The sequence below is a fragment of the Durio zibethinus genome, chromosome 15 (genome assembly GCF_047325235.1).
Source record: "Durio zibethinus cultivar Kanyao isolate XHJ-2024 chromosome 15, ASM4732523v1, whole genome shotgun sequence".
Classification (NCBI taxonomy): Eukaryota; Viridiplantae; Streptophyta; class Magnoliopsida; order Malvales; family Malvaceae; genus Durio; species Durio zibethinus.
The window spans coordinates 21,490,521-21,517,934 of NC_143176.1; the positions used below are offsets into that span (position 1 = coordinate 21,490,521).

General features: G+C 34.7%; 3 protein-coding genes and 2 pseudogenes across 5 annotated transcripts; 2 read left to right on the forward strand and 3 right to left on the reverse strand.

Annotated features, from left to right (window-relative positions):
* Nucleotides 1-510: 510 nt before the first annotated feature.
* LOC111301335 (large ribosomal subunit protein uL4c-like) lies at nt 511-2,406 on the reverse strand. Its single transcript, XM_022896926.2, has 2 exons — nt 1,460-2,406; nt 511-790 (listed from the first exon to the last, which is right to left on the reverse strand). Exons 1-2 carry the CDS (start codon nt 2,379-2,381, stop codon nt 759-761), a joined length of 954 nt encoding a protein of 317 aa, XP_022752661.2. The 5' UTR covers nt 2,382-2,406; the 3' UTR covers nt 511-758.
* Nucleotides 2,407-5,358: 2,952 nt separating this feature from the next.
* Nucleotides 5,359-6,864, reverse strand: LOC149514769 (transcription factor DIVARICATA-like; annotated as a pseudogene). The gene is made up of 3 exons (XR_016328308.1): nt 6,420-6,864; nt 5,875-6,199; nt 5,359-5,713 (listed from the first exon to the last, which is right to left on the reverse strand). The product of XR_016328308.1 is annotated as a transcription factor DIVARICATA-like (transcript).
* A 2,965-nt stretch (nt 6,865-9,829) lies between these two features.
* Nucleotides 9,830-13,537, reverse strand: LOC111301337 (laccase-4-like). Its single transcript, XM_022896929.2, has 6 exons — nt 13,273-13,537; nt 12,111-12,262; nt 11,775-12,019; nt 11,332-11,460; nt 10,310-11,227; nt 9,830-10,223 (listed from the first exon to the last, which is right to left on the reverse strand). Exons 1-6 carry the CDS (start codon nt 13,363-13,365, stop codon nt 10,093-10,095), a joined length of 1,668 nt encoding a protein of 555 aa, XP_022752664.1. The 5' UTR covers nt 13,366-13,537; the 3' UTR covers nt 9,830-10,092.
* Nucleotides 13,538-15,186: 1,649 nt separating this feature from the next.
* Nucleotides 15,187-17,413, forward strand: LOC111301336 (uncharacterized). Its single transcript, XM_022896928.2, has one exon. The coding sequence runs from the start codon at nt 15,389-15,391 to the stop codon at nt 17,102-17,104; it is 1,716 nt and encodes a 571-aa protein (XP_022752663.2). The 5' UTR covers nt 15,187-15,388; the 3' UTR covers nt 17,105-17,413.
* An 878-nt stretch (nt 17,414-18,291) lies between these two features.
* On the forward strand, nt 18,292-27,316 carry LOC111302461 (alpha-glucan phosphorylase, H isozyme-like; annotated as a pseudogene). The gene is made up of 15 exons (XR_016328307.1): nt 18,292-18,701; nt 20,799-21,032; nt 21,175-21,351; nt 21,452-21,537; nt 21,871-22,060; nt 22,323-22,415; nt 23,042-23,226; nt 23,338-23,455; nt 23,527-23,655; nt 24,163-24,381; nt 24,491-24,694; nt 25,156-25,314; nt 25,915-26,178; nt 26,544-26,734; nt 26,827-27,316. The product of XR_016328307.1 is annotated as an alpha-glucan phosphorylase, H isozyme-like (transcript).
* Nucleotides 27,317-27,414: the final 98 nt, after the last annotated feature.

Sequence of the window (27,414 nt, forward strand, 5' to 3'; positions counted from 1 at the left end):
TGACAACAATAGAAGATAAAATTCCTTAGCACAAACTAGAATATATTCCGAATAACTGTTTCTATAACAGAAAATTTTCAGGATTCTCTTACCTACAATTGATCCTTCTGTCTGTACTATGTACTTACTTTCTGCAATTCCAGTGTCCAAAACTTGTAGAAAACCACCTTGATATCTCTAATTCATCCATTCCCAAGACTGGTGCACCAAAGAATAAAAGTAGATACCTGGAGTTTATTAGTCACCTCCAAACAATCACTAGCCGCTTCAAGACAATGATAATTACACTTGTTGATCTGGTCAGACCTAATTACTAATTCTTTAGATAACAGCTACCCGAATTTCTAAGGCCAAACCAACGCATTATCCTGGTTTTAGTTTATTTTCGCCTCCCAGCATGCTATCAATTATTTCCATTTGAAATTTCAGGTTTAGGACGTTAGAATTTTATAACTTGAACCTCAATATTGCCTGTCCATTGCAGGCAAGCATAATAACTCTTTTCTAAAGTAAAGAATAACAAAATGCAATATGCAAATAAAGAATAAAACAGGAAGCAATGCTTTAAAGAATGTTAGAACATCGATGAACTAAATAGATACAATTTTGTAAAGATGTGAAACGATACAAAAAAAAAAAAAAAAACACTAAAAAAATTTACCAAACCTAGCCTGCAGCAAAGTTGATTTAGGCAAAGCAGAGAATTTCTTCAGGCTATGTGAAATGCAATGGTTTGTAGGTTAACCGAGGGAAAAATGTCATTGTTCTGCATCAGTATTCTCATCTGCCTCTGCAAATGTTAAGAATTCAAAATAAGAAAAAAAAATCAATAAAGATAATATCTGAAAAAGAACCATCAAATTCTTGTTTCCTTTTAGCATCCTCAGGGAAAAGGGGAAAAAGGAATGAAAATGGCAATTTGCAGGATTTAAAAAAAAGAAAGTTAAAGTTAAGAGCACCCTGTCCGTCTCTGCAGGCTAACAAATACAGAAACAGATCAAGAACAACCTATCTGAAATCATAAATAACTTGTTACAACATAGACCATTTTGTACGAGTTATTCATTAATGCAAAGCAAAATCAGCTCTTTACTAAGAAGAATAAGCATCTTAGTATCTTACTACTCGCATCTTTACTTTGTTGAATGTACACTACATATTCTCCGCTCTCACATTGTATAATACTCCAGCAAACATCATTTGGAAACAGCACCCACATTGCATTTCCAATTTCGAATCCTTCTAAAAATATTTTAATGAACTAAACATGTTTAGATGCATCTTCTTCTATAAGCAAATCTCCCACAAATACCATCTTCATCTTCCAAAAATTAACACATAACATCAATAAAAAAAAACATCATACCTCTAGACACAAAATGTAATGCAATAAAACATGACATTAACGCACCATTACGAACTACAATTCTCCAATAATACTAGGAAAAAAATACTTTACCTTCACCGCCTTCTTCTTCTTCTTCTTCTTCTTCTTCTTCTTCATCATCATCAGCCTCAGTGTCATCCACATAATCTTCTCCATACCTTCGATTCAGATAATCAACCGCATCTGGAGTCAAAACCAGATTATCGCAATTCAAAATGTCAAACAAATTAAGGGTCCTCGGCGTCAACATTCTCAGAGTCCCGATATTTCGAATTGATTTACTCACATTCTCCGGCACTTCCATCATCAAAAACATCGATTTCTGCTTCGGGTCCAATCCCCACCTCTTCAACGCCTCAATGAACTCTTTCGTCTTTGGTTTCTCGATTTTATCCCCGAATTCCTCCACAACTATTGTGTTCTCGGCTGCACTGGATAATGCCGTTGCAATCGCCAGTCTTTTCTCTTTCTTGTTGATTTTAATTGACCAGTCTCTAGGCTTGGGTCCGAAGATAACACCACCGCCGCGCCGGAGTGGGGTGCGCATAGACCCACGACGTGCCCTACCGGTTTTCTTTTGGGGATAGGGTTTTTTCCCGCCACCTCGAACTTCGCCACGGGTGAGGGTGGATGCGGTGCCACGACGCTTATTTTGTTGGTCCGTGATGATTGCTCGGTGAACGACGGCTCGAGCGGTTTCAGGTAGGGCCGACTTAAGGTCGAGATAGGTTTCGCCAATTTTTTCGCCGGTAAAGGATAAAATGGGGAGAGTGGAAAGTTGGGAAGAAATGGAAAAGTTGGGTTTTGAGGAGGTTTTGAAAGGGAGGGAAAAGCTGGTGGGGAGTTTGGTGGTCGGAGAGGAGAGGAAAAGGGAGGATGAGAAGAAGGAAAGTGAAGTGGGCGTCCCAGCTGAAGTCGCCATTTTTGTTGTTTGGATTTTGGGTGTGATAGGAAAGCAGAGAAAAAGAAAGCGAATAGTTGAAAGCAGTGTCATATATCCACTGGATTATTTCTTATCCGGCTCGTTTGAAAACGGGCGTTAAATAAAAGAAATTTTTTTTCGTAATATTTACCATTTTTTTAAACGTTTTAAGCTTTAAATGCTATAGTTTTTAAGTCTAATTATTTATTTTATTTTGTTTTAATATATAACATGTGAAATTTGATGTTTTATTAGTATAGCCTTTCATAAATTATTTATTTTTAAATCATATGGTTTTTTTGCAAAGCTTTCAACTTCTTTCCTTTTTCCTCAAATCCCAAGAAAACAAATGAGGAAATAATAGAAACTTTGCATCGACTTTCACAGGAAACTATGAATAAAATGCATTCCATAAATACAATCAGAACATTTGGGTATAGGAAATTATATTTCCAGTCTCATGCGAATGCTCCAAAATGATGCTTCCAAGTTCCATGTTGGGAAACTATCATTAAAACCATGTATTTTCTATAGCAAAATATGTACAATATTCTTGCATTTCACAGAATAGTTGTGTGTACAACTCAATTACCATTACACTTGCCACCGGCTACAACTGTTTCTATGGAAATAATAGCCAAATGTACAGCAGAACAAACGTCGGAGACTAACCTGCAGTTATCAACATAATGTCGGGGACGGCGAGACGAGCTTTAAGGAATAAATCTCCAGACCACTTCTTTCTATACATTTTCTCTGGTAAGTTTAGTGAGAACAAAACAATGAAAAGGCATGGTAGTGTTCAAAATAAATAAAAAATTCACCTTACTGAAATATACAAAAAAATGGGCAAGGGAACTGATGCCGGTAAGCAGGACATGCTCGTTGATGAGGTTACGCCGTCGAGGCATGAAGAAAGCTTTAGTTGACTGCATTGTTATGCTCAATGTTGATAAGCAATGAGCAAAAGTAATTATCCAGAGCCTGCTTGCACTGGCAGAAGAGACTCTTGCTTGCCTCCAATGAAAATTGTTAGTTTCTTTGGTGCAACAACCAATTTCAACCATTCTTGTAGCTCTTCACCCTCTACTTTCTCATTTTCTGAATAAAACCAAGCAGCAGACCACAATATGAAGTGCCAGAAATAATTTATTTTCTTTTCCCCCTTTTAAAGATGCAGAACATCTACTTCACAATCAGATTCAAACTGGTCAAAAGTCTGCATGTTACCTACACTAGGATATGGAAGCCCATAGTTCCTAAGATAATTTAACTAAAACAATGCAGACAAGTACAACCGAATAGTTTTTCAGAGAACATTCTGAAAGGAGCAATACATATTCATCATACAGTAACTCAGGTTTGACTTTAAACTAACAACACAACCCTCACAAGATTTTTGACACAAGATAGAAAGAAAAACATAAACAGTTTCTGCATGTTATGCCGTAAACAGAAAAAGGGCAAAGGTTATCCAGAAATCATTAATACAACTTAATGGTAGGAGGCCTCAAATTGGGCAAATCAACTACCTGCTCCATCCCATATAAGCTTCCATTAGATTTTGTGTTCAGAAAAATATGTCAATGCCCAAAATAAAAAAAGAATGTATACCACATAGAAATTAAAAAAAAAAAAAAAAGAGGATATACAGGAATTTTAACACATGGAATAGGTAGCAACAGTAGATTACCTACCAGGTGGGCACCAAGCCCCTCCAAAACAGTTGGATTAGCACGTACAACAGAAAGGGCTACTTCTAGGGCAGACTGTAATAATGCCTTCACCTCTCTTTGAACAAGATCAACAAGATGCCCCTGTATATTCTTCTCTGGATCAGTCTTCATTACAGATAGTATAGGAATTGAAAACAAAAAGGATAAACTAAATTTATTAAAGAGTAAAAAGGGACCTGATCTCGTCCCCAAGGAACTGCAACCCCAGATTCATCCATCCCTGCACCAGAAAGCGTAGCTAAAGGAAGAGGGCCTATAGTCTTATTAAGACCATATTCAGCTATAGCCTTGTATGCCATGACTGTTGCCCGCCGAATATCATCAAGTGCACCGGTAGAAACATGGCCAGAATAAACACCTTCCTCTGCTGCACGTCCAACAAGAAGAGTCACCAAACGGCCACGTAACTCATCAATGAAGAGTAAATATCTATCCTCATTGGTAGGAGGAGTATAGGTAAAGCCCAGTGCTCCTCCTGATCTTGGCAATATGCTCAGTTTCTGCAAACACAGAGAGTTGTTTCAAAGAGAGAAAGAAAAGAGAAGACCCAACTTGATAGATGAAGGAAAATGTGTTACTTCAATGAACTTAATGGATGTATTAGTTAGGCCTGATTTGGATGAGTGGTAGAGTCCTAAATGATACAAATCTGCACTTAATTAGGGAAAATATTCTTTTTCCCTTTCTTTTTCCTGAAAGAATGAAGGAAATTTATTTCATTAGCTGCAAAAGAGTTTCTTCATCTATTCCTTGAAGCAGTAGTACATCAGAATTTCATTTAAAATTTATGAATTGTACTTGAATTCCTTTTTGTGAAAAATTGAAGTGGTCAATCTTATACTATGTAGTTCCAAATCAATTTCGCTGTAATTCAACTAATTTGAATTGAGCATCCAGTCCATTGTGTTTTAACTTTTGTTGAATAAATAATATATACAAAGTACTTCAGCAATGAGCAATGGTGAAGATTTTGGCTAGAAATATAGGCCTTAATTTCAGGCATAGCCGCAAATTTAATATATACAAACTACTGCAGTAATGAGCAGTCATTGAAAAGATTTTGGCTTTTACTAGAAATATAGGCCTTGGTTTCAGGCATAGCAGCAAATTTTGAAGCTTGAAATTCCGTTGGAAACTTGGAATCATTAGTTTGAATCAAACGAATAAGATTTATAAAATGAAAATGCCAAAACTTTACAACCAGATTGGTGAAACTCTGCAACGGGTTTGATGAATTTTGGATAATCTCACCACAATTACCACATAGCATAGCAATTTGATCAAAGGATGATCGGATTCAACTACAGAATAGGTAAAACACATGAATCTTCCTTCAGAATTTCACATTTCAGAGCAAAACTCAATCCTATCACATCGTGTTTGAATGCTATGGACTAAAGTCAAGTTGTTGAAAATATATTCACATCAAACCACGAAAAAAAGCACAAAGATAGCTATACTAATCTACAGAAGGCATGGCTTATTTATTTAGCCAGGAGGAACTCCGAATATCTATTGTCTAATCTGAAGACATTGTTGTGTTGATTGCATCTGAAAAACCAAAATTTGAGGTCCAAACTAAGACTCATGAGCAGAACTTCTGTGCAGACTCTGCCCCTGCATTTTTAATCCATAAGAGGGAATCCCACAAGGAGAGGACATTAACAATTTCCTTTTGTTGAATTGAAAGCCATTGTTGCCCCACTGCAAGGCTGATTCCATTAAATTTGAGGTCCAAAATAAGACTCCTGAGCAGCACTTCTGTGCAGACTCTGCCCCTGCATTTTTAACCCATAGGAGGGAATCCCATAAGGAGAGGATATTAAAAAATTTCCTTCTGTTGAATTGAAAGCCATTGTTGCCCCACTACAAGGCTGATTCCATTGAAAATGTGTTCTGAGCAAGGAAACAGAATTGGGCTCCTGAGGGAGCAATGAAGACTGCTCCGGTGAAGGAGTCCTCGTGTCGTTGAAATTGACAGTTGTTATGTCATGAATGCTAGCTCTTGTCTTATCCTTCCCTCCTGGAAGCTGCCTGATGAAATACTTCTGAGCATGACTAGCCACTTGAGTCGGTGTTCTGGTGAAAACAAAATTGCATGAGATATTTCTCCAATCCCCTTTGCCATAATTTTTTAGCCCCATTAGAAACAATCTGTGAAAAATCCATCAACATTGTTGTCAATAAAATGCAAGTTAAACATAAATTAATCAAGCAAGCTATCACTCAAATATCTCTAACAAAATCATTACAATAGATATAATTATTACATGTTACATAAAACTAAAAGTACTGCTGATGCAAACAAATAATGTTAGTCATAAATTACAAGAATTTTTAACTGGTTATAGTGTCACCATTTGAAGTAACTTACTTAAGCTCCTCTTCTGTCCAAGGAACCCCTTTCTTCCTGTCCTGCTCCGCAGGCCTGCCCGATGAAGATCTCTTTCCACCAAGTGCATATAACTATTTTAATCCATCATAGCCATGGCTATTCACCCAATCCAACGAGAATGGAGAGCTTCTATAACCAGGAACTGGATAGTGCCCTGCTTCTATACTGCTAACATCAGCTTCTAATTCTCTATACTGCTTGATTACATCTCCTACCGTCTTTCCCGGGATCATTGCAGCCACCTTCTGCCATCGATCAGGAGTATCCTTATCATAGACCGCCAAGGCATTCTCGAACATCTTGTTCTCTGCTGACGTCCATTTCGTGCTCTTGCTCTCTTCAAGAAACCGGTTTGTGCTAGGGAGATAAGATGTCGGCGACAGGATTTCCATTTCCCACTTCAAAACATCAAATTTAAACACAAAACACTACCAAAACATCAAACAAGTTCCCTAATTCACTGACCGTTTCAGATGATTGTAAGAACGGCTCAAAAACAGAGCAAGAAACTACCTTGGAAATGCATAGAAGTAGGGGGAATCAATGGAAAAATATCAGCGTTAAATCAGGGAGTATTTAAAAGGAATCAGAATACTTTCTTTTCAGTGTCTAGGCAATCCCTGAGGAATCTAGAACAGACCCATTTTCAAAAGAAAATAAAAATTCCAAAGAACACTCAAACTATCCCAACAAAGAACCCAACACCACAATTAAGATCTAAACAGTGAACTTTCCAACAGCAACAAAAGAAAAAACTGAAAAGAGCAAATACCCAGAAAGAATTGAAAGAAACTAGGATAGGCGCTCTCTATATCTAAACTAGTTTATAACTGAAAACTAACACTAAACTTCAAGTTCCTTGGTATTTGGCAACCCAATTAGGTAAAAAGTGAGAAGCTGACAGCAGAAGGCAAGAAACTGAGATGAACCCAGAGAACAAAAAAGGCTGGAAATGAAAACCCAATTGGGAAAAAACATGGAATTGAATAAATAAGCAGTGAGGAAACTATAGAGGATAGAAAACTAAGCTCAAAAGGAAAGCTGCCAAGCTTCAGGGAATGAATCCAAAATTTGTTAAATCTTTGAGAAGAGAGAGAATAACAAAAATAGAAAGAGAAACGAAAAGCCAGAGGGAGAAGGTGGTGGGCTGTGATTGGTTGGTATGGGGTTATTAAATCAGAACATGCACTCTCCCTCTTTGTTCTTTAATTTATTTCTTTTTTTTTTTTCTATTACATTATAAATATCTCAATATTTCATTCTAGGCAAAAGGCATTAAAAAAACATTTGATGTTTTTCAACTTTCAATTTTTTTAAATTTTTCCTAATTTTCTAATTTTATTTTTTAATGGCATTTACATTTTTCTTTATTTTTAGTGATGAAAAAATTAAAAATTAAAAGTGATAATAATTTAAATTGAATTGAATTCGGTTAAATTTTTTGAATAATATATATTATTATAAATTTTAAAAAAAAAAATTTTAAATCGTTTTTATCAAATTCTGTCGGTTAGATTTAATTTATCGATTTTTAAATTTTAAATTTTATTTTTATATATTATTTTAATAAAATTTTAATATATTTAAATAAATTTATATACAAAATAATTATTTTTATTTTCTCAAAATTATAAAAAAATAAAAAAATTAATAAAAATATATAATTTAGTTTAATTTAATTTTTTCAAGTTTTTATATCTCGATTCAAAATTCGATCTAAATTTAATATATAAATTTAATATTTAAATTTGATTCGAATCGAATAAAAAAATTGATTAAAATACTACCATATCAAATTAATTTTCAATTTTATTGATCTTTTTTCTCACCCTTAACAAAATGGAGTTCATTGTTAATAAGTAGAATTATGTCTCACTTTGAATGTGCTTATTAAAAATTATTTAAAAGAAAGTTAATTTTAAATTAATTAAAAATATAAATAATAAAAATATTATTTTAAAATAATCATAATTGTTCTATTTTTTTAATTATTATTTTTTTCATATGCCTTTTTAATTATTCTTATGCTTTTAATTTTATGAAATTGAATTTAAACCTTGCTTTTTACTTGTTTATGGTATTTGAAGTTATAAATATTAAAGTAAAATTTGATAATTATAATGAAAAGTTTAATATTTTATCAAAAAAAAAAAACCTCTATTGATAAATTTTTTCATTTTCTTGTAAATCTTACAAATTGTGTAAAACAAATAAAATTTTTTTAAAAAAAGTACATTAAATTGGTATTTGCTTATATGCAAAACTTTAAGTCTTTAACCAAATGATATAATAATTTATTGAAAAATATTTATAAAAAAAAAAATTTATCTTGTACAAGATGATTTAAAAATTACCATAAATAGCAAAATGTCATAAAAATTGGTAATTATTTCTATCAAAATTAATTTACCCAATAAAAAATAAAAGAGGAGGGAAAAAGAATAGTTGCGAGTTGGGACTATGGTCAGCCAAAAGAACGGTCCACATCGACGGTAATTACTTGCGGCAACTTGATTAGTGGGGCCCTCAAACGATTAAAACACTTTTCATCGGGCAGCCTTCCACATAATTATACTGGTTACACACTCAAGAAAAAAGAAACTGGGTGCCCCCACTTCAGAGGCTTATCTCGACACGTGGGTATAGCTGATTGGTTGGTACAGAGTAGATTAGGTCAGGGCATAATTGATCCAATGATATTGATCCACGTAGGAAGTTAAAAATTATAAATGGTATGAGCAACCGCGTGAGATTAGTTCCAATTTTGGGCCATGAGTGTATGCCACTTTCAGTGTATTGGGCCAGCGGTTTGAGAAACGAATCCTCAGGATTCAACTTCTCATTTGCCCTGCCAACTCAAGTTTAATACTCTAGTCCACGATACAATTTACATGAAAATTTTTAAATAAAATTTATAAAAATATTTTTAAATAATTTAATAAAAATTTTATTAAAAATTTAAATCTGTTAAATTAATAAAATTATTAATCCAATCCAAAGATTAATAATATATAAAAATTATTAAAAATATTATTTATAATTTAAATTTAATTGATACTTAATTAACATTAAAAATTTTATCAACATTTTTATTAAAAACATCTATTTAAAAATATAGATCAAAATTTATTAAATTTTTTTTAAATTTACATAATTTATATAACAAGAACTTTTAATCTACCAATTTTAATTTTAATTTTTAATTTTAATTAATCATTTTTAATAAAAAAAACTTTACGACTTTCACCTTAAAATTTTCATATAAAATTTTTTCCCAAACCAAAGGTTTTGTTATTCATTCGGTAATTATTTTTTATAAGTGGATCCCAACACTTAATCTTCATTTAAAACAGGATTTTCTAATACAATAAACATTTAGAATCACTAAATTAGCAGCATATATGCACAACTTTGTAACTCAAACTTGTAGGCCATATTGTATATATAGAAACCATATTTGAAATAAGAAAAAAGAAATTCAGCTGACTTTTATTCAATATGGAGCAACTTTCCTTGGCTTGCTCAAAAAGAACTCTTCTTATTAGTGTTAGGCTATATTAGCTTTCAGCCGCTCTGTAAATCTTCCATTTCTTTTGTTTGCTTTCTTCAGCTATTTTTGCACTTCTCATGGTTTTTGTTCTGGGATTTTTCTCTAGCACTTGGGGAGGTCACTGGGAGGCGGTAGAAGAGATTCATTTGGGCCTTTTCCATTGTCCACTACGAATGCCATCTTGAGCCCCCAAGTCGTATGCACTTCCAAATGGCAATGCATGAACCAAACCCCTGGAAAACAAGCGAAAAACAAGGAATTATCAATGATGTTTTCAGTTGGATCTTACTAGAAAATTAAACCATGACCTTTCCTGCACCTGGATTGTCTGCCCTGAACCTTATAGCAGTCCATCCACCAGATGGAACTCCAACTGTGTTCCTCTCAACAGGATCAACAAGATTGAACTTTTTAGGATCCTTTGTGGGGTTGAAATTCCCCAATCCCCTTCCAACCTCAAAGAAGTTGAATCCATGCAAATGAACAGGGTGGTTCTCCGGGGTAATCATCCCTGTATCTTGCAAGACTAGCTGCACGGTGGCGTTATAAGCAAGTCTGTATAGTTTTGTTCCTTGTTTGGTCGCAAAGTTGGTTAGTTGTGAGCTTGTGTAGTTAAATGGAACAGGAGGATTTCCAGGGAAATCATTAGTAAAAACTCCGCTTATGTTGAAGAAATGGGCTTGAAGTAGAGAGATTTTTGGCATAACAAAAGTAACATTGTTAATAGAAGCCACGACACGGCTTCCATTAATGCACGTGGAGCAAGGGTTAATCCCAAGGCCAACGGTGAAAAGAAGGGAATGATCAATCTTTAAAGGAACATTAGCAGGATATTGTTTAGAATTCAGGCTTCGTAGTGCGTTGATAAAATTGTTTGCTACCAAGGTATCGTTTTTGGGAGGGGGTGATGTGAGAGTGGTGACAGTACTTGTAAGAGAACCTGAGTAGTCTAAGGTGGCAGTGGCAGTCACGTTATCTACCGCAATGGGTGCGTCCATGAAAGGTGAGGCTGCAACCAAATACTTTCCTGCGCCACGGTTGGCTTTTAGGAGCACATTTGTGGTCTGCCCTGGGGCTATAACAATGGTGTCCGTTTTGAAGGGTTTCACGTACGTGGCATCAACTTCGACAACAGTGAGTTGATGACCGGCAATTTTAAAAAAGAGTTCTTCATTCAGTGCAGCGTTGATGATTCGAAGCATGTATGTCTTTCCTGGTTTTACTGGCAAGGTATATCCTGCAAATTGAGAGAAAGATAGATGAATTGGAAATGAAAATTATTCGTGGCTTAGCTAAAATTGCTAATTTAACATGCAAACCTGTTGTAGCAGAGTTTCTTACCCTGCGAAGGGCAGCCTGAGACAGGTCCTGGGCGGCCATTGATGGTGTGAGCATCAGAGACATTCGGGGCCAGGCCAGATTTCAAAGCTTCATTGATGACGGCTTCAACATCTGATTTCCACCATTCACCTACATACATTAAATTGAAAATATATATTTATAGCTTTCCCAAAAAGCGATATCCACAAATTTGTACCAGCAACTACTCTCTTGTTTTCAAAAGAAATAAAGGAGAATATTCCAAGTGGTCACTATTTAGGTAAGTTATTGATGAAATGAATTATAATTGATTTCGGAGTTTTACACGATTCGTACAATCATTTTTAAGCTAAGATCCAAATCTTAGTACTTACAAATCTTTCTATTGTTACTTCTTCCGAGCGATTTCCTTTAAAAAAAAAAATCCAATAAGGAACGATATTAATGTTTCTTATCATGCTTACTTAAGATAACAATCTGTTCGTTGTGGGGTTTGGGGAAAGGATAAGGAACACCACGCTTGGGCAAGATAACTATAGCACCATGGACGGTGACCCTTAGCCAGAGGATATGTGCGTGCCACCAAAGGGTGCCCCTTTGACCAGTGATGGTGAAGTTGTACACAAAGGTCTGCCCTGGTTGAATCGGGCATTGGGTTATATATGCCGGCCCATCCGCCCAACCGGTACGTATTTGCCTGATCCCATGCCTGTATCCGCAGGAAATCAAAGTCAAAAGGCATGGATAATTACTTAAAGAATTGTCTCAAGACAGATCAATGGTGGGCAATTTGGACTCACCAGTGGATGGAGAGATTGTATTTGACATGATTGACCACTTTGACAAGAATTCTGTCATCCTCTCTAGCAACTAAAGTGGGACCAGGGTAGAGCCCGTTCACAGTGACAATAGGCTTGGTTGAGCACAATCTTGTTGTATTTTTCAACACCACCTGCACATTTTTGCATAACAATAACCAATCAAATATTTTTGAAACTGGAATTGGTTCCGGTTGTTACGGCTGCCAACTTGAGTTCTGATGAAAACTCTTTATGATGATTTTTTTTTTCTCATTCTTAATCTTAACAGTTTTTTTTTATTAACAAACAGTGCCAATCTTTCAACCAAATACATGAAACAACAGGGTCACATTGATCCTGCATAAAGAATGAAGCTCTAGTTTCACTATCCCAAAAGAATATAGTAAGAAAGAAATCTAACAACTAATAATGTCTCCTACCTTCTTCTGTTAAAATTTATACGAGTACTTCTAGAATCTAGATCAAGAGCAATTTAATTTCATCCTCTGATTAAAGAGAAATGCTTTTATTGGTGCATTTGGGTGGAAAATCAAAGGAAGTGCTTTATGTTGACAGCTTTCGGATGTCGTCTAGGACAAAATTATATGTCAAGTGTGGTTGGTCAGTCATCTTAGCAAGTCTAAAATCAGTAATTAGAAATATTAAAACTAGCACGTTAGGCACGATAACAAAAAAGCAAAGGAAGAAGATTGATCAAACGTGCATGAACATGCATTAATGTAGGATTACGAAACATATGGAAATGAGTGAAGTTGACAAGATTTTCGACTGAAATATATGTGCAACACGTGAGAACGCCAATTTAGTTGCTAATCAAGGAAAGCTCAAATCTGTGGCAGAAGTTGAGCTTGAGTTATTCATCATCTTTTCATGGTTCATCGTAAACCAATCTGTTTTCGCATAATGTCAGATCAAAAACCTATGCTTCATAAAGTTATCTCAGTCCAAAAAAAAAAAAGGCAAATATGGGAACCCTGTAAGACCAGCTAGCCTATCCAATGTCCACGAACTGGCCAGGAACACTACCATGGGCAATGGTGGAGAAGAGGTAACAGAGACCAATCTGTACTTTGCAGCTCCAGGGAAGTTGCTAGGTACATTCAAAAGGCATGACCAATTGAGCAAATTAAGTATAACTTACATTGAACTTGTAGTGCCGAACCATGCACTCTACTGAAGCTGGAAACCAAAAGCAAGCTGCTAAAAGCATTAGGATTTTAATCCATGGCACCATCTCCAATAATTATCTCTACCTCTTACTCAATGCCAAGCCCAAATTATTAGTTTTGCTTAATTTTTGGCTCTTTCTTGTTGTAAAGGTATTGAAGACCAAACTCAGACTTATAGAGAGGCAGAAACTCTCACTGGCCTCTGCTGCCGAGTCGTTTTTACTTGGTTAGGTGGAAGGGAAGAATACTTGAGAGGGAAGGGGGCAATATACAAATTACAGATAAAGAGCCAGAAGGTTCTGATGGAGAGATTTCTTGTGTATTACGCAAAGTAGTTATCCATCAAACCAAGACACATTTTGAAGCTAAGCCAGTTGAGCTCCCGATTCTATTTTTCAATTGACTTGGTGGTCAGCCATGGGTTGGTCCAACCGTATTGGGTAAAGCACACCCGATCTCAACCACATTGTTGATAGATTTCCAAACCCGTTTGAGGTCAAGCAGATCACATAATAAGCAGCAAGCAAAACTGAACCAGCTGCTAGTTCTTTTCACTTTGTTTTGTCTTGTTACCCTTTTGTGGGCATTATTGCAATTCAGCATTTGACTGGCAGATTGGTACAACAAGAATCTCCCTAATAGTAGTAGGATTAGCTATCATTAAGTCATTAATTACTTTCATATATTAACTAATGTGTTGAAATTGGATAATTGTCACTTCACCAATACTTTCTTTTCAATGTAAAAGTCTGAATTGGGTCATTTTCCATTAATTTGATGAACCCCTTGGAGAAGCAAACTAAGTGGAAACGGTGGGTAGATTGCAGACACAAAGAATAGCTAACCCAATAAAATATTTTTAGTTGAGGGATGCCTTTCATGGATACGTATCTCCAGAAGTGGAGTTTGTTTTCTGAAAGCTCTCATCCAACGCTTGTTTATTTTAAAATATTCCACTAATTAGCTTAATTATTTTTATTTGTTGCTTGTACTAAATAAATAAATAGGAGAAAAATAATAACTTTGTATCCTTATTTCTATTGTTGTCATAGCGACGTTTGTTGAATTTAAAGTAATGTCTGGAAAATGTGGATGTGACCGATCCCAACTGAAGCTCTAGAAGATGTCTCTGACTCTACCTGAGCTTGTGAAAACCATGAGAGATAAGACAGTTGTCGCCAGTTGTCGGCAATTCAATCAGGTTGAGTTGGACTGGACCTGGATAGCCTTGGACTTCATTTTCTTCCTTCTGGGCTTTGAAGCCTAACTACTTTGGGATGACTAGAAAATTTTTTTGGGCCTTTTAGGACATGACTGAATTGGGCTAGAATAACCAAAACCCAAAGCAGTTTTTGCACTCTATTCTCAAAGAATCCAAAGCAGAGAATAAATCTCCAAAATGTTTCTCCTTTAAAAAATTAATAAAAAAAATCTTAAACTATCGAAATTAATGCGTAATATTGCAGATTTAGTCACGATTCCATCATTTCAAAATTTATCGTATTATTAATTAAATTTAAATATTAATTTTAATAAAATTAAATCAACATAAATTTTTTATTAATTTTTTTAATCACAATTATAATAGTTTTTTAATCATAATTATAATAATTTTTATTAATATTTTTAATTCTATCGTAATTAATCCGGGCCTTAAAATGTAAGTTTTAATATTTTTAATTTTTTTTGTTTTAAGCTGTGATTTTTTTATAAAAAATCTTGAAATTAAAGTGTCAAATGGTTAATTGTAAATAGTTATTACTCGCTAGATTAGTAGTATTTATTTTTTCTAAAAAGGAAAAAGGTAAAGGAGGTTATTGATGGCCAATGAGAGTTGGGGTCATATGATTAGATTACAACCGATATTTTCAAGCCCCATCATAGATTTTGTTTGTATAAGATATCATTTGTTATCATTTGGAATTGAAGGGAAAAAAATGGTTTAGACAATAAAACCCAAAACAGGAAGGGTTTAACCAGGGGTTTCCATTTTTCTTCCAAGTCTCTCCCACATTAATCGTCAGTGTAGTACATTCTATCTCTCTTTCTTTCTCCTGTAAGCATGAGCTCATTGCCTTTGTTCAAGCCATGACTACCCAACCCCAATCCAACCACCGGCAAAGCCAACGTCTCCCCACCTGTCAACGCCACCCAACCACCACACCGGTCACTAGCTTTTGCGCCTCATGTCTTCGGGAACGTCTTGCTGGTATCCAAAATAACTCACCCACCGCCACCCCCACTCCCTCTACCTTCTCATTCCGCCGCTCCAAATCCTGCTCCGGTGGCCCTAACCCACCCTCCTCCTCTGCCGCCTCCGAGCTCCGCCGTAAATCTTGCGACGTAAGGGCCCACAATACCCTCCACTATCTTTTCGCCATCGATGACAAAACCCTCAATTTTAACCACCCTCCTTCAAAAGTGGAAGCTTTTCAAGGCTTTGAAGAAGAAGAAGAAGAAGAAGAAGGAGAGTTGAAAACGATGAAGGAATTCATAGATCTCGAATGGGGGAGCAAAAAAACTTCTGGGAGATCTTTATGGGAAGCAGCTTCGGTTTTCAGCAAGACATTGCGAAAATGGAGCAAAAAACAGAGCAAAAAGAAGGAGAAAAAGGAGGGTTTGGTTCTTCAGAGGGCAAACAAAAAGGGATTAAGAGAGACTCAGTCGGAGATCGGGGAATATGGGTTGTTTGGGAGAAGATCTTGTGATACTGATCCTAGATTATCAGTTGATATTGGCCGTTTATCTGTTGATGATTCAAGATTTTCCTTTGATGAGCCAAGGGCTTCGGGGGACGGTTATTTGATTGGGAAACAGAATTCAAAGGTTAACGAGGAAGGGAATGTTGGGGAAGAGAGATTGAGTGTGGTAAAAGAGGAGGAAAGGAGTTGCCCTGGGGGGTCAGCTCAAACGAGAGATTATTATGCGGATTCTTTGACTAGGAGGAGGAGAAGTTTTGAACGGTCAGCGTCCAATAGGAAGATAAGTTTGGGGGAAGCTGAGGATTTCAAGTCTTCGATTTCAAATGCTAAAGTGTCTCCTGAGACTGTTGGATTGTTTCACGGGGCGAAACTGTTGGTTACCGAGAAGGAATTGAGGGATTCCAATTGGTATTCTAATGTGGAATCTGGTTCCAAGGATGTTGAGTTTGTTGCTGATGGGGTTGGTCAAAAAGGGTTTCATTTGAAGAAGGCAAGGAAATGGAAAAATGTTTGGAGTATCTTGGGTTTGATACAGAGGCAAAAAGAGAGTTTATTCGGAGAGGAGAAGAGGAATAATGGACGAGATGCGGGTGATGGGAGGCTAGCGGAGTCGTTGCAGAAGCCTAGGAGGGTGGCTAATGGAGAAGAAGATAGAGGTGTTAGAGGAAATGTAGATGAAGCGACACTGGCGGAGTCATTGCAAAAGCTGAGGAGGTTGGCCAATGGAGATGAAGGTAAAGGTGTAGGAGGAAATGCGGCTGATGGGACGCTGGCAGAGTCGTTGCAGAAGTTAAGAAGGGGGGCCAATGGAGATGCAAATGGGAGTATTGTAAGCCAGAAGCTGATGCAGAGCTGTAGTGTTAGTTCTCGACATTCAGTGGATGGATCATCTTTCTATGGAATGAGTGTGCCCGAGTCTAAAGGCTATGGTGATCAGACAAGCGAGAATCTTATGCTGCAACATAATAGGAGTGTCCGACATTCTCCTAACCTTGATAATAGGCCATCGCGGTTCTACTTGACACCATTGACGAGTTATAAGAACAGCAAATCTGGAATTAGGCTAAGAAACTCAAGCTCTGTAGGTGGGAATGGCGCTTAAATTTGTTACGTGTTGTAGAAACGTGTATGAATGTGTTCCTCCTTGTTCTATAGATAAAAAAACCACACCAAATGATCATCTTTCTTGTGCTAAGCATATGTTTTTCTAATAACGCAGCAATGGAGAAAATGGAACAGTGTCTTGCTATTGTGAGTATAGTGAGAATTGTAGCTTAGCATTCACAGGAAATGAAATCACGTTGTTCAGATTTTTTTCCCCTTTTTTCAGTGATGGCAAATACTTCTATTGTTCCCTTATTGTTCCTTGCTTGTACGCTTGGATAATGATCTGAATGTTTTTATTTTCTTACATAGCTTTTCCCCTTGGCTTTCCCAGTCTAATATTTTTTTTTTTCATGCCCCATATGGCGACATGGAGTAAAGTAATGGACTATATTTGCAGAGATTACAGTACATTTTATTTTCTATTTTTACATGTAAAATAATGGTGTTACCTGTAATATGATCTTATATTAATGACAAGGCCTTCGTGGCCACCTCGTACCCTGACAAAGAATGAAGAATTCAACTGAAAATAGAGAGCTTAAGAGAGATTTAAGTTGCAAAATATGTTTTTTTAATAGATAAAATAAAATAAAATACAAAAAATAGACAAAAAGAAATATGAAAAATATATATATCACCGTTATTGACTTATTGGAAATTGATAATAATCATTTAATAAAAAATATATATTTTTATTAATTTTAATACTCCTTCTTTGTCCATGTTTCTTTATTGAGATGTTAAAAAATTATGTCTTATTTTTTTTAATATCTAAAACTTTTTTTATATATTTTAAAGTTATTTTTTATGATTTTTATAACTTTTTGACATTAAAAATTATGAAATTGTAATTTTATAAAATTTAATATTAAATACATTAAAGTGAATTTTTTTTAATTTTATAAAAATTAATATATGGAAAAAATAATTATTTTCAATTTTCCTGAAATGGGCTTTTGGGTCCAATCACCCCCCAAAAAGCTCAGATAGACCGGAAACCAGTGAGATTGAATATTGACCCATTCCATTTTCAGATCCGTTGGTTGAGCCCTCTCGTGGGCGCCCTTTCCTTTCATTCTCGCCACGTGTCCCCCCGTGCTTTTCCGAAACCAAATCGCTCCAAATAAGCTAGCCAACGTGGCGTTTCCTACTTTATGTATTTTTTTCCTATCCTTGAATCCCTCATATAATTTTCTTTTTCTTTCAAATTATTCCCATCTTCCGTCTGTTTCTCTCTTGTCCTTTTTTCTTTTCCCAATTTTTGCTTTCAAAAATCTCAGCTCTTCGTATATTCCCCGAAAGTATCTTTTGGAAAATTTGGAACTTTCGTACGAACAGATTCAAGGACTTTGAGAGAGCAAGTTACCACTCACTACGCTACTCACTTTACATTCACTCAAGTTCTTTCTTATCTTTCTCTGATTTCTTAGTTTTTTTTTTTTAATTATTTTTGTTAAGGAAATTCGAAGATGGTGGCGAACGGCAAAGCTGCAATGGAGAAGGTACCGTCGGTTGCGAATCCGTTAAGCGAAAAGCCAATGGAAATCGCATCGAACATCAATTACCACGCGCAGTTCATATTTACTACCCACGTCCTATGCTCCTAATCATCATGACCTATCCATCCTTGAATCCTTGAATTGTCAAAGTCAAACAAAATAGAAGAAACAATAGAGGGCAGGGAGGTTGGTGCTGTACTATACTCTCTTTTGTCAAGTTCTGTGTCACAAGCATAAGGTCACGAAACCACCCAAAAAAAAAAAAAAAAAAGGAAGAAACTTGCAATATATATATATATATATATAGATATATATATATAACCCCCTGAAAGGGGAACTCAATACCAAAAATAGCTAAAAGATTAATCAAAATTAGTTACAACAAAAAACAAGTTAAAATACAAAAAAAAGAGAGAGAGAAGATTTTGGCTAAAAGTTCAAGAGTAAATCTAAGTTGTTCGGGCTTTTTTTTGATAAAATGAAAGTCAGATTTGGGTTCAATAAGTCAATGAAAGCATTTTGATGCTTTTAAAACTTTTTCAATATCGATGACGGGGTTGAAGCTCGTTGTTGGCAAGGCCCACAGTAGCTGTCACGACGGATGGCCATTGCCCCCAAATTATCTGAAGAAAAAGGAAGAAAATTTTTTTTAAGGGAGAGGAAGAAATGATCTAAAAAAAAACATTTAAGCTTTTATAAAAATTCCCAAAGCCAAAACTAACGTTATTTCAATAAGTGTCAAAATGACATTGTTTCGAGATTCAAAGATCTGCTTGTCAGTCCACAACCCTATTTAGGGTCCGCATACCTAACCTAATGACCCATTTCTACTTTAGCCTCTAACTAATTCATCTGAACCCGTCAAGATCAAATCGAGCCGACCCAAATCGTTGAATCGAAGCTAAACCAATCAAATCGTACCAAGTCATCAAATTGATTGTACACGTGTTGATCATATTGTTGACTAATTCGGTTTAAGTAAAAAAAAATTTTTTTGAATTTTTTTTATTTTTATATATATTATTTTTATAATATTTATGCATATTAAAATTTTGTATTTGTTAGAATAAATTTTGTTGAAGTAAATAATAATAAATGATAAAATGTGTAATTAAAATTTTTAAAATTTTGTTATTTTTTAAAATAAAATTTTTTAAAAAATAAAAATAAACTGAATAATATTAAAAAAAAATTTATCCGACGATGAGATTCGTAGGTACTTCGAGCAATGATACTTACGAAATCTTTAGGTGAAAAGATTTTTTTAAATATTATCAGTGTATTTGAGTATTTATAAAAAAATTTTCAATACAATAAATTTTTTTTCTTTTTTTAAATCATAAAATAACAAAACAAATATACTAATAAATTAAGAATAAGTGATAAAAAAATGAATGAAAAAAAAAATTTATTCGATAACGAGATTCTAAAAATATTTTGAGTATAAATGCTTTAAGAAATCTTTAGGTGAGAAGTTTTTTTTAAATATTATAAGTGTATTGAAATATTTATATAAAATATTCAATATAATAAAAATTCTTATTTTTTTCAAAGTTTAATTTAATAATATTTTTAAAGAGTAAAAATAAAATGTGTACATCAATATGTTAATATTGGCATTGCATGCATAATATAGTTTTTATGAAAGATAAATTTAAGTCTCCGATAATGAGATTTTAATATATTTCGAAAAACGATGCCTAAAAAATTTTTAAGCGTAAAAAAATTATTCTAATGTTACCAACGTATTGAAATATTTTAAGAATTATTTCAATAAAAAAGTTTTAATTTATTTTTTTCGAATAAAATTTGAACAATAAACAATAAAAAAGATTAAATAAAAAATTAATTTCCAATAAATGAAAATTCAAGAAATTTATTTTCAAACATAAAAAATAATATTATTTTTATCAAAATTAATAAATAACACGTAATTAAGTGCTATTGTTTTTAAATGGGTACTGTAAAGGTGCTAATTCTTTTCACGTATAATCGATTTTCGAATTCAGATTATTTCATAGACTATAAATTTATTTTTTAAATAAATTTTAATTAATTTTAAAATTTTTAAAAAATAAATTTTAATAAATAGCTAATTGTAAGTAATAAAAAAAATTGATAATGATTTTATTTTTCTTTTCTTTATTTTTATTTTTAAATTAATCGGACGGCTTCAAAACGTTACTACAGTTCTCTTTGTAAAGGTTTTGGCTTATTAAGATTTTTTGTTCGATTTCTGTGAAGCAATGGAATGAAACTTTCCTTCACTTTCACAACGTTGATCCGAAACAAACTTGTTACTTATCAATGGAGTAACTTCAAGGACGAGCTTTGACTAATGCGATTGGGAATCTCAACATTCAAGACGCTTACGCCGATGCTTCGAACAACTTAGGACATGAACTCGAAGAGATTGTTGAGCAGGTAATTCATAAATCAATTTACTCATTAATTTTGTTACTTACTTCATATTTTAAATAAATAAAAGAGAATAGATTTTGCTTTTATTCTTTTTAAATTTTTAGTTTTAATGTGCATTGTTTTGGTGAGTGCAAATTTTGTATAGGAGAAAGATGCTGCACTTGGAAATGGTGGTTTGGGAAGACTTGCTTCTTGTTTTCTCGATTCCATGGCTACACTGAATTTGCCTGCTTGGGGATATGGTTTAAGGTATAAATATGGGCTTTTCAAGCAGCGGATCACTAAACAAGGACAAGAGGAAATTGCTGAGGATTGGCTTGAGGTTGGTTCAGTTTCAATTCATGTAGAAGTTGTTCCAAAATGTTGTGTGGACTCCTGGGACTATACACGGATGCTTCTATTTTGGTTGGAAATTTTTGCAGAAGTTTAGTCCTTGGGAAGTTGTTAGGCATGATATATTGTTTCCTGTCAGATTCTTTGGTCGTGTTGAGGTTAATCCAGATGGGTCGTAAGTGTTAATATAAGGCTTAATATTCTTCTTTCAACCCTGTTTGGTCGTTATTTTTACTGGTATTTGTTTTATACTTCCTGAAAAGTTGCTAAGTTCAATCATGCCTTTTTAATTAAAAAATTTTCAATTTTTAGTTTGTGATTCTTCGAAAATATTATGGTTTTGTCTCCAATGCACTTTTCCATTTTAGCTCTGGGAGCAGAAGAAATAACCGAACAGAGGCTTCATACTGTATTCTGTTTTTCTAGTCTGAATGTCTTATCTACTGCTTCAGTTTTTATAAAATATATATTTCATTAAGTTATGTTATTGAATTCAAATGCATTGCAGTCGAAAATGGGTTGGAGGAGAGGTAGTGCAAGCTCTTGCTTATGATGTTCCAATACCAGGATACAAAACCAAGAATACAATTAGTCTGCGCCTCTGGGAAGCAAAAGCGTATGCTGGGGATTTTAATCTGTTTCAGTTTAAAGACGGACAATACGAATCTGATGCACAGCTTCATTCTGGAGCTCAACAGGTGAATTATCAAGATCCCTAAATGAATGGGTGGTCTGGAAAGTCTTCATATTGCAGAAGGATCCAACTGTGCTAATTTTGGAAGATAAATTGATTACTTTAATTGTTAGTTTCTGGGGAACAAAAGGTATTAATCACCGAGCTTCTAAATGGCTCGGTTGATTAGTACATATAAGCTTCTGAAATATTTTGGCTACATTTCATGTACACATCGCCCTGCATGTTTTCTTGGAGCATACTGTCCATGAACTTTTTGCTCCCAGATTTGTGCTGTTTTATATCCTGGAGATGCTACTGAAAACGGGAAGCTTTTACGTCTGAAACAACAAATTTTGCTCTGCAGTGCATCATTGCAGGTTAGTTCGTACAGTTTTTGTTTCCTTAATTCTTTATAAAGTTTCTGGTTCCTTGATTCTTCCATTCCATTTTTATTCTGTTTATTACTGCTTTATTACTGCTTTTTTTGTATGCTTGAGGACTTACCATTGCTGCTGCACTGGATTGATTGTATGAAAATGGAATTCTTCAGTCCTGGTGTTTTTCCATTACCTACAATGTTCCTTTACTTTTGCAGAATTTACCTTTTGAAAGCTAAGAACAAATTTAAATAATATATCATAGAGGTCGAAACAACATGTAACAATTAGTGCATATTTTATACATACCAAGTATGAATTAATCTGTATTCAAAATCCTATGTACATGTTAAATTTGAAATCAGTGAAAAATGTCGAGGCTTAAACATTTCCTGGTCATGGTTCCAAGGGAGAGTTTTCTGCTTAAATCTGTAAGTTTTGAGTGTGCTATGAATTCTGTGGATGAAGACATGCCTCTATGCTGCAGTTAAGAATTCCAACCCGATTTTAGTTGTATGGGCAATTCTTACTGAGTTAATTGTCAGAGTTAATTCAGCATTGTCATGGATGTTTGATTTTTTTCTTCAAGAATTTATTATATTGGTCTCAGTGTTGGAATATTACAGGACATTATTCTCGGATTCAAGGAACGAAGAAGTGGAAAGGGCTTATGGCAATGGTCTGAATTTCCCAGCAAGGTTGTTGTACAACTGAATGATACTCATCCTACGCTTGCAATTCCCGAGCTGATGCGCTTACTAATGGATGATGAAGGACTTGGGTGGGATGAGGCTTGGGATGTGACAACAAGGTGCCTAGTTCTACTTTCTAGAGTGTTTTGTAGTTTTCTGTTGCTTTCTGGTACGTATTGCCATTAACTTTTTTTAACATAGCAGGTATTAAATGTCCATAACTGAACCAGGACAATTGCTTATACCAATCATACTGTCCTTCCTGAAGCACTTGAAAAGTGGTCACAACCTGCAATGTGGAAGCTTCTTCCACGCCACATGGAAATCATAGAAGAAATTGACTAGAGGGTAATTCACTTGTTTTATCATTTCTATATGTTTTAGTCTGAATTTTAATCTCAAATTTTAAGTGTTTGCAGTTTCTTGCAATGATAAATGCCACCCGACCTCATCTTGAGCATAAGCTTCCTAGCATATGCATCTTGGATCATAATCTCCAGAAGCCTGTTGTGAGGATGGCAAACTTATGTGTGGCATCTGCACATACGGTAAGTAAGCCATTCTACTAAAACACTTTAAGGATAAAGTTATTTTCCAGATCATTAATTCAGCTCTCGGTTCTCCCCAAAATTCACCAGGTTCATAAAATTGTTATTAAAATTCTGAATAGTCATGAACTGTCTTTGGAGGAAATCATTCATTCTGGAGAGACACACACACAAACACATATTTCTTTAATCTGTTGGATCTTGTGAAAATGTCAGCAACCACAATGGCTTGAAATGCTTTTGAGGAAAGGTTGTTCAAATAGTCCAGTCATTGAGTTGAACTTCTAATGATTCAAATATACATCTTGCTATGCCACATGTTGCTTATCCATTTTCCCCAAGTTTCTTAGTTGTTTTTTTCATCTTTCTCCTTAGGAAAAAGAAGAGGAAAAAAAAGAGCTCTGTTTTTTCTTCTTTCATGAATCAAAAGTACATCTGCTTTTGAGCTGTTCAGCGATTTGTCTCATGATCTTCATAAGTAACTTTATGTTGCTGACCTCTTTTTAGGTGAATGGTGTAGCCCAGCTGCACAGTGACATCTTAAAGGCTGAGTTATTTGCATATTATGTCTCTATATGGCCCACCAAGTTCCAAAACAAGACAAATGGTATTACTCCTCGTCGATGGCTTCGGTTTTGAAGTCCAGAGCTCGGTAACATAATCACCAAGTGGTTAAAAACTGACCAATGGGTGACCAACCTTGACCTGCTTTCTGGTCTCCGAAATGTATGTATCAGAATAATTCTTCTGGAGTATGAGTTCTTTTTTTTTTTTTTAGTAAAACGGTTCCTGTAATTGCAATAATGTTGAGTATGAACTTATGCTTCTCCAACAGTTTGCTGATAAAGAAGATTTTCAAAATGAATGGGCATCTGCAAAGATGGCTGATAAACAACGTTTGGCACAGTACATATTGCGTGTAACAGGAATAAGCATTGATCCAAACAGTTTATTTGACATACAAGTCAAACGTATTCACGAATACAAGAGACAGCTGCTCAATATTTTGGGAGCAATCTATAAGTACAAGAAGTTATAGGTATTAAAGCATACTGATTATTCTTGACATTTTGTTTGCTTAATTAGATTTCATTTGCTGGCATTTGAACCAATCTAAGTATAGTTTGTGGTCTACCAAATTCAAAAATCATTATCATTCTTGTTTTCTTGTTGCAACTTCTATTGCTATTGTTTATGTGCATAAATTTTCAATCTCATTGCTGTCTCCATATTTGTAGTGTTTACAGTTTCATCACTATTAATCAAATTATGCAGTTAAAACATAAGAATGACAAACTAATTGTATCCTCTATGTAATCAAACTTTAATATTTGTCAGTTTTCATTCATCACATTGATTTAGATATTTGAATTTTTGGTTCTTAATGTTTATGTCAACTCATAGTCAGTGATCAAATAATGTCCATAAAAAAGCGATTTTAATTTTGATGTGGCAAGATTTATGCACTGACATTTATCAATTTTCCTGAAACTATGGTAGGAGATGAGTACCGAGCAGGGGAAGAATACAACTCCCCGTACTGTTATGATTGGAGGGAAAGCATTTGCTACATGTACAAATGCTAAAAGAATAGTCAAATTGGTGAATGATGTTGGTGCTGTAGTCAACAATGATCCCGAAGTCAACAGTTATTTGAAGGTAAATTAATTATTTTTCACTCATTCAACTTTTGAGATCTTTTATTGTGCATGGCTGCAAGGTGTATTTCTCTAGCTTCTGAAGTCCTTTTACCTTTTTTCTCTTTTAAATCTGAAATCTTTTTTCCTACATAATGTTGTTGTATCGTATTTGTGGAACTATGAAGACATCATAATTGCTTAGCAAAGGAACAAGGGCAATTGACATACTTGGCTGAAAATGGTAATGGAAAGTTACACATAAGAAAAGTTGAAAACTCTGATATATCTGGTGATAAAATTGCTGCATTGGATGTAGTAGAGATTGCCAAATTGGGTAAAGGATTCTTTAAGTCTAATGCTTCAACAAGGCTTGAGAAGCAATTAATTCTTATTTACTGTTTAAGAGTGTAGGCTGTAGTTATAAAAAGAAAAAAGTATATAGGATGTATGCATACATTCCTTAATGCTGTTCTCTGATTATATAACTGTTACCACTGGGCAGAACATTTATTAAATGTTTTGATCTGTCCATTTATTCCACTGTGTTGGATTCATGCTACAAAACAGTATGTTCTGAACTCATCATTCTTTTATTCTTCTATCAGTGGCAAAATTTCAGGTGGTATTTGTTCCAAACTATAATGTATCAGTAGCTGAAATGCTTATCCCAGGAAGTGAGCTTTCCCAGCATATTAGTACTGCAGGCGTGGAGGCTAGTGGGACAAGCAACATGAAATTTGCACTGAATGGCTGCCTCATAATAGGAACACTGGATGGGGCTAATGTAGAAATCAGAGAGGAAATAGGGGAGGAGAATTTCTTTCTTTTTGGTGCAAGAGCAGATGAAGTCCCTAAGTTGCGCAAGGAAAGAGAAAATGGATTGGTATGAATTTGATTTATATATCTATCCAAACATGCTTCTCTGTTTGTTTGAAACCAAAAATTACAGAAGACTGCCATGTGGCCGAATCTTTTAACAATAAGAGACATGCTCAACAAACGCATTTCTAAGTCAGTGAACATATCACTTGCTAAAAATATGCATAGCTTCGTGGTATGATGTCGGTATATTTAGTAGAGTCATCCCTCTTAATTGAAATTAATAGCCTCAATGACTGTTAAACATTAATATTTTGCCTAAAATTAATATGGCTATTCTTGTTAATTATGTAAAGAGCAACTTCATAATTTGATCTAGTAATTGCATTTTTTACCCTTATCTGATACTATTTCTTACCTATCCAACAGTTCAAACCTGATCCTCGGTTTGAAGAGGCCAAGCAATACATAAGAAGTGGAGCATTTGGAAGTTACGACTACAACCCACTTCTAGACTCTCTAGAGGGTAACTCAGGTTATGATCGAGGTGATTATTTCCTTGTCGGTCATGACTTCCCAAGTTACATGGATGCTCAAGCAAGAGTAGATGAAGCTTACAAGTAAGATATTGGTGATCTTTTTTTTTATTTATTTTTAAATCTGAATGTTCCCATGTTACTGAAATGATATATGTCATATATGGCATCTTCAGGGATCGGAAGAAGTGGCTAAAGATGTCTATACTAAGCACTGCTGGCTGTGGCAAGTTCAGCAGCTATCGGACTATAGCTCAGTATGCCAAGGAAATCTGGAACATAGAGGAATGTCGTGTGCCATAGTTCCTACCAGTCGCACTATTCAGGTTTTCATAGTAATGAAAGCATACAAGGAGAAAGAAAAATAGGATTCACATTCCAAAATCATTTGTCTTCAGCAGACAACAATAAGCCAGAGGCTCTGCTTCTTGATTTCACCAAGCGTGCAATAAGCTAAGATGCTCTGTTTTACCATATATTGCTTCTACTGTTGTTTGTTTAAACTGTGAAACCATCTTTTTTTCTCTTTCTAAACCTTAGTCTGACTCAATCTTATTCTTGTTGAAACGAATTTACTGATTGGAAGCTTAGGCTTTCAATATAGTTTACTTTTGTGTTTGGCTTTGATTCAATGGAAAATGCAACAGATGGATTGGAACTTCACTCACTCGCATGGGACATGAGTGCTGACAGTTTGAATGTTAGAACCGTTTTTTCCTTGCTCCTTTCAATACCAGAATATTTTACCTGAAAAGCCAAACAGG

What these genes read in the sequence shown, in the direction of transcription:
- LOC111301335 (XM_022896926.2), bottom strand. Translation starts at nt 2,381, where the DNA reads ATGACACTGCTTTCAACTATTCGCTTTCTTTTTCTCTGCTTTCCTATC. An exon ending in AGAAGAAGAAGGCGGTGAAG is followed by an intron (nt 791 to 1,459) that starts GTAAAGTATTTT and finishes TAACATTTGCAG; the next exon opens with AGGCAGATGAGAATACTGAT.
- LOC111301336 (XM_022896928.2), top strand. Translation starts at nt 15,389, where the DNA reads ATGACTACCCAACCCCAATCCAACCACCGGCAAAGCCAACGTCTCCCC.
- LOC111301337 (XM_022896929.2), bottom strand. Translation starts at nt 13,365, where the DNA reads ATGGTGCCATGGATTAAAATCCTAATGCTTTTAGCAGCTTGCTTTTGG. An exon ending in TACAATCTCTCCATCCACTG is followed by an intron (nt 12,020 to 12,110) that starts GTGAGTCCAAAT and finishes CTGCGGATACAG; the next exon opens with GCATGGGATCAGGCAAATAC. An exon ending in CGAACAGATTGTTATCTTAA is followed by an intron (nt 11,461 to 11,774) that starts GTAAGCATGATA and finishes TAATGTATGTAG; the next exon opens with GTGAATGGTGGAAATCAGAT.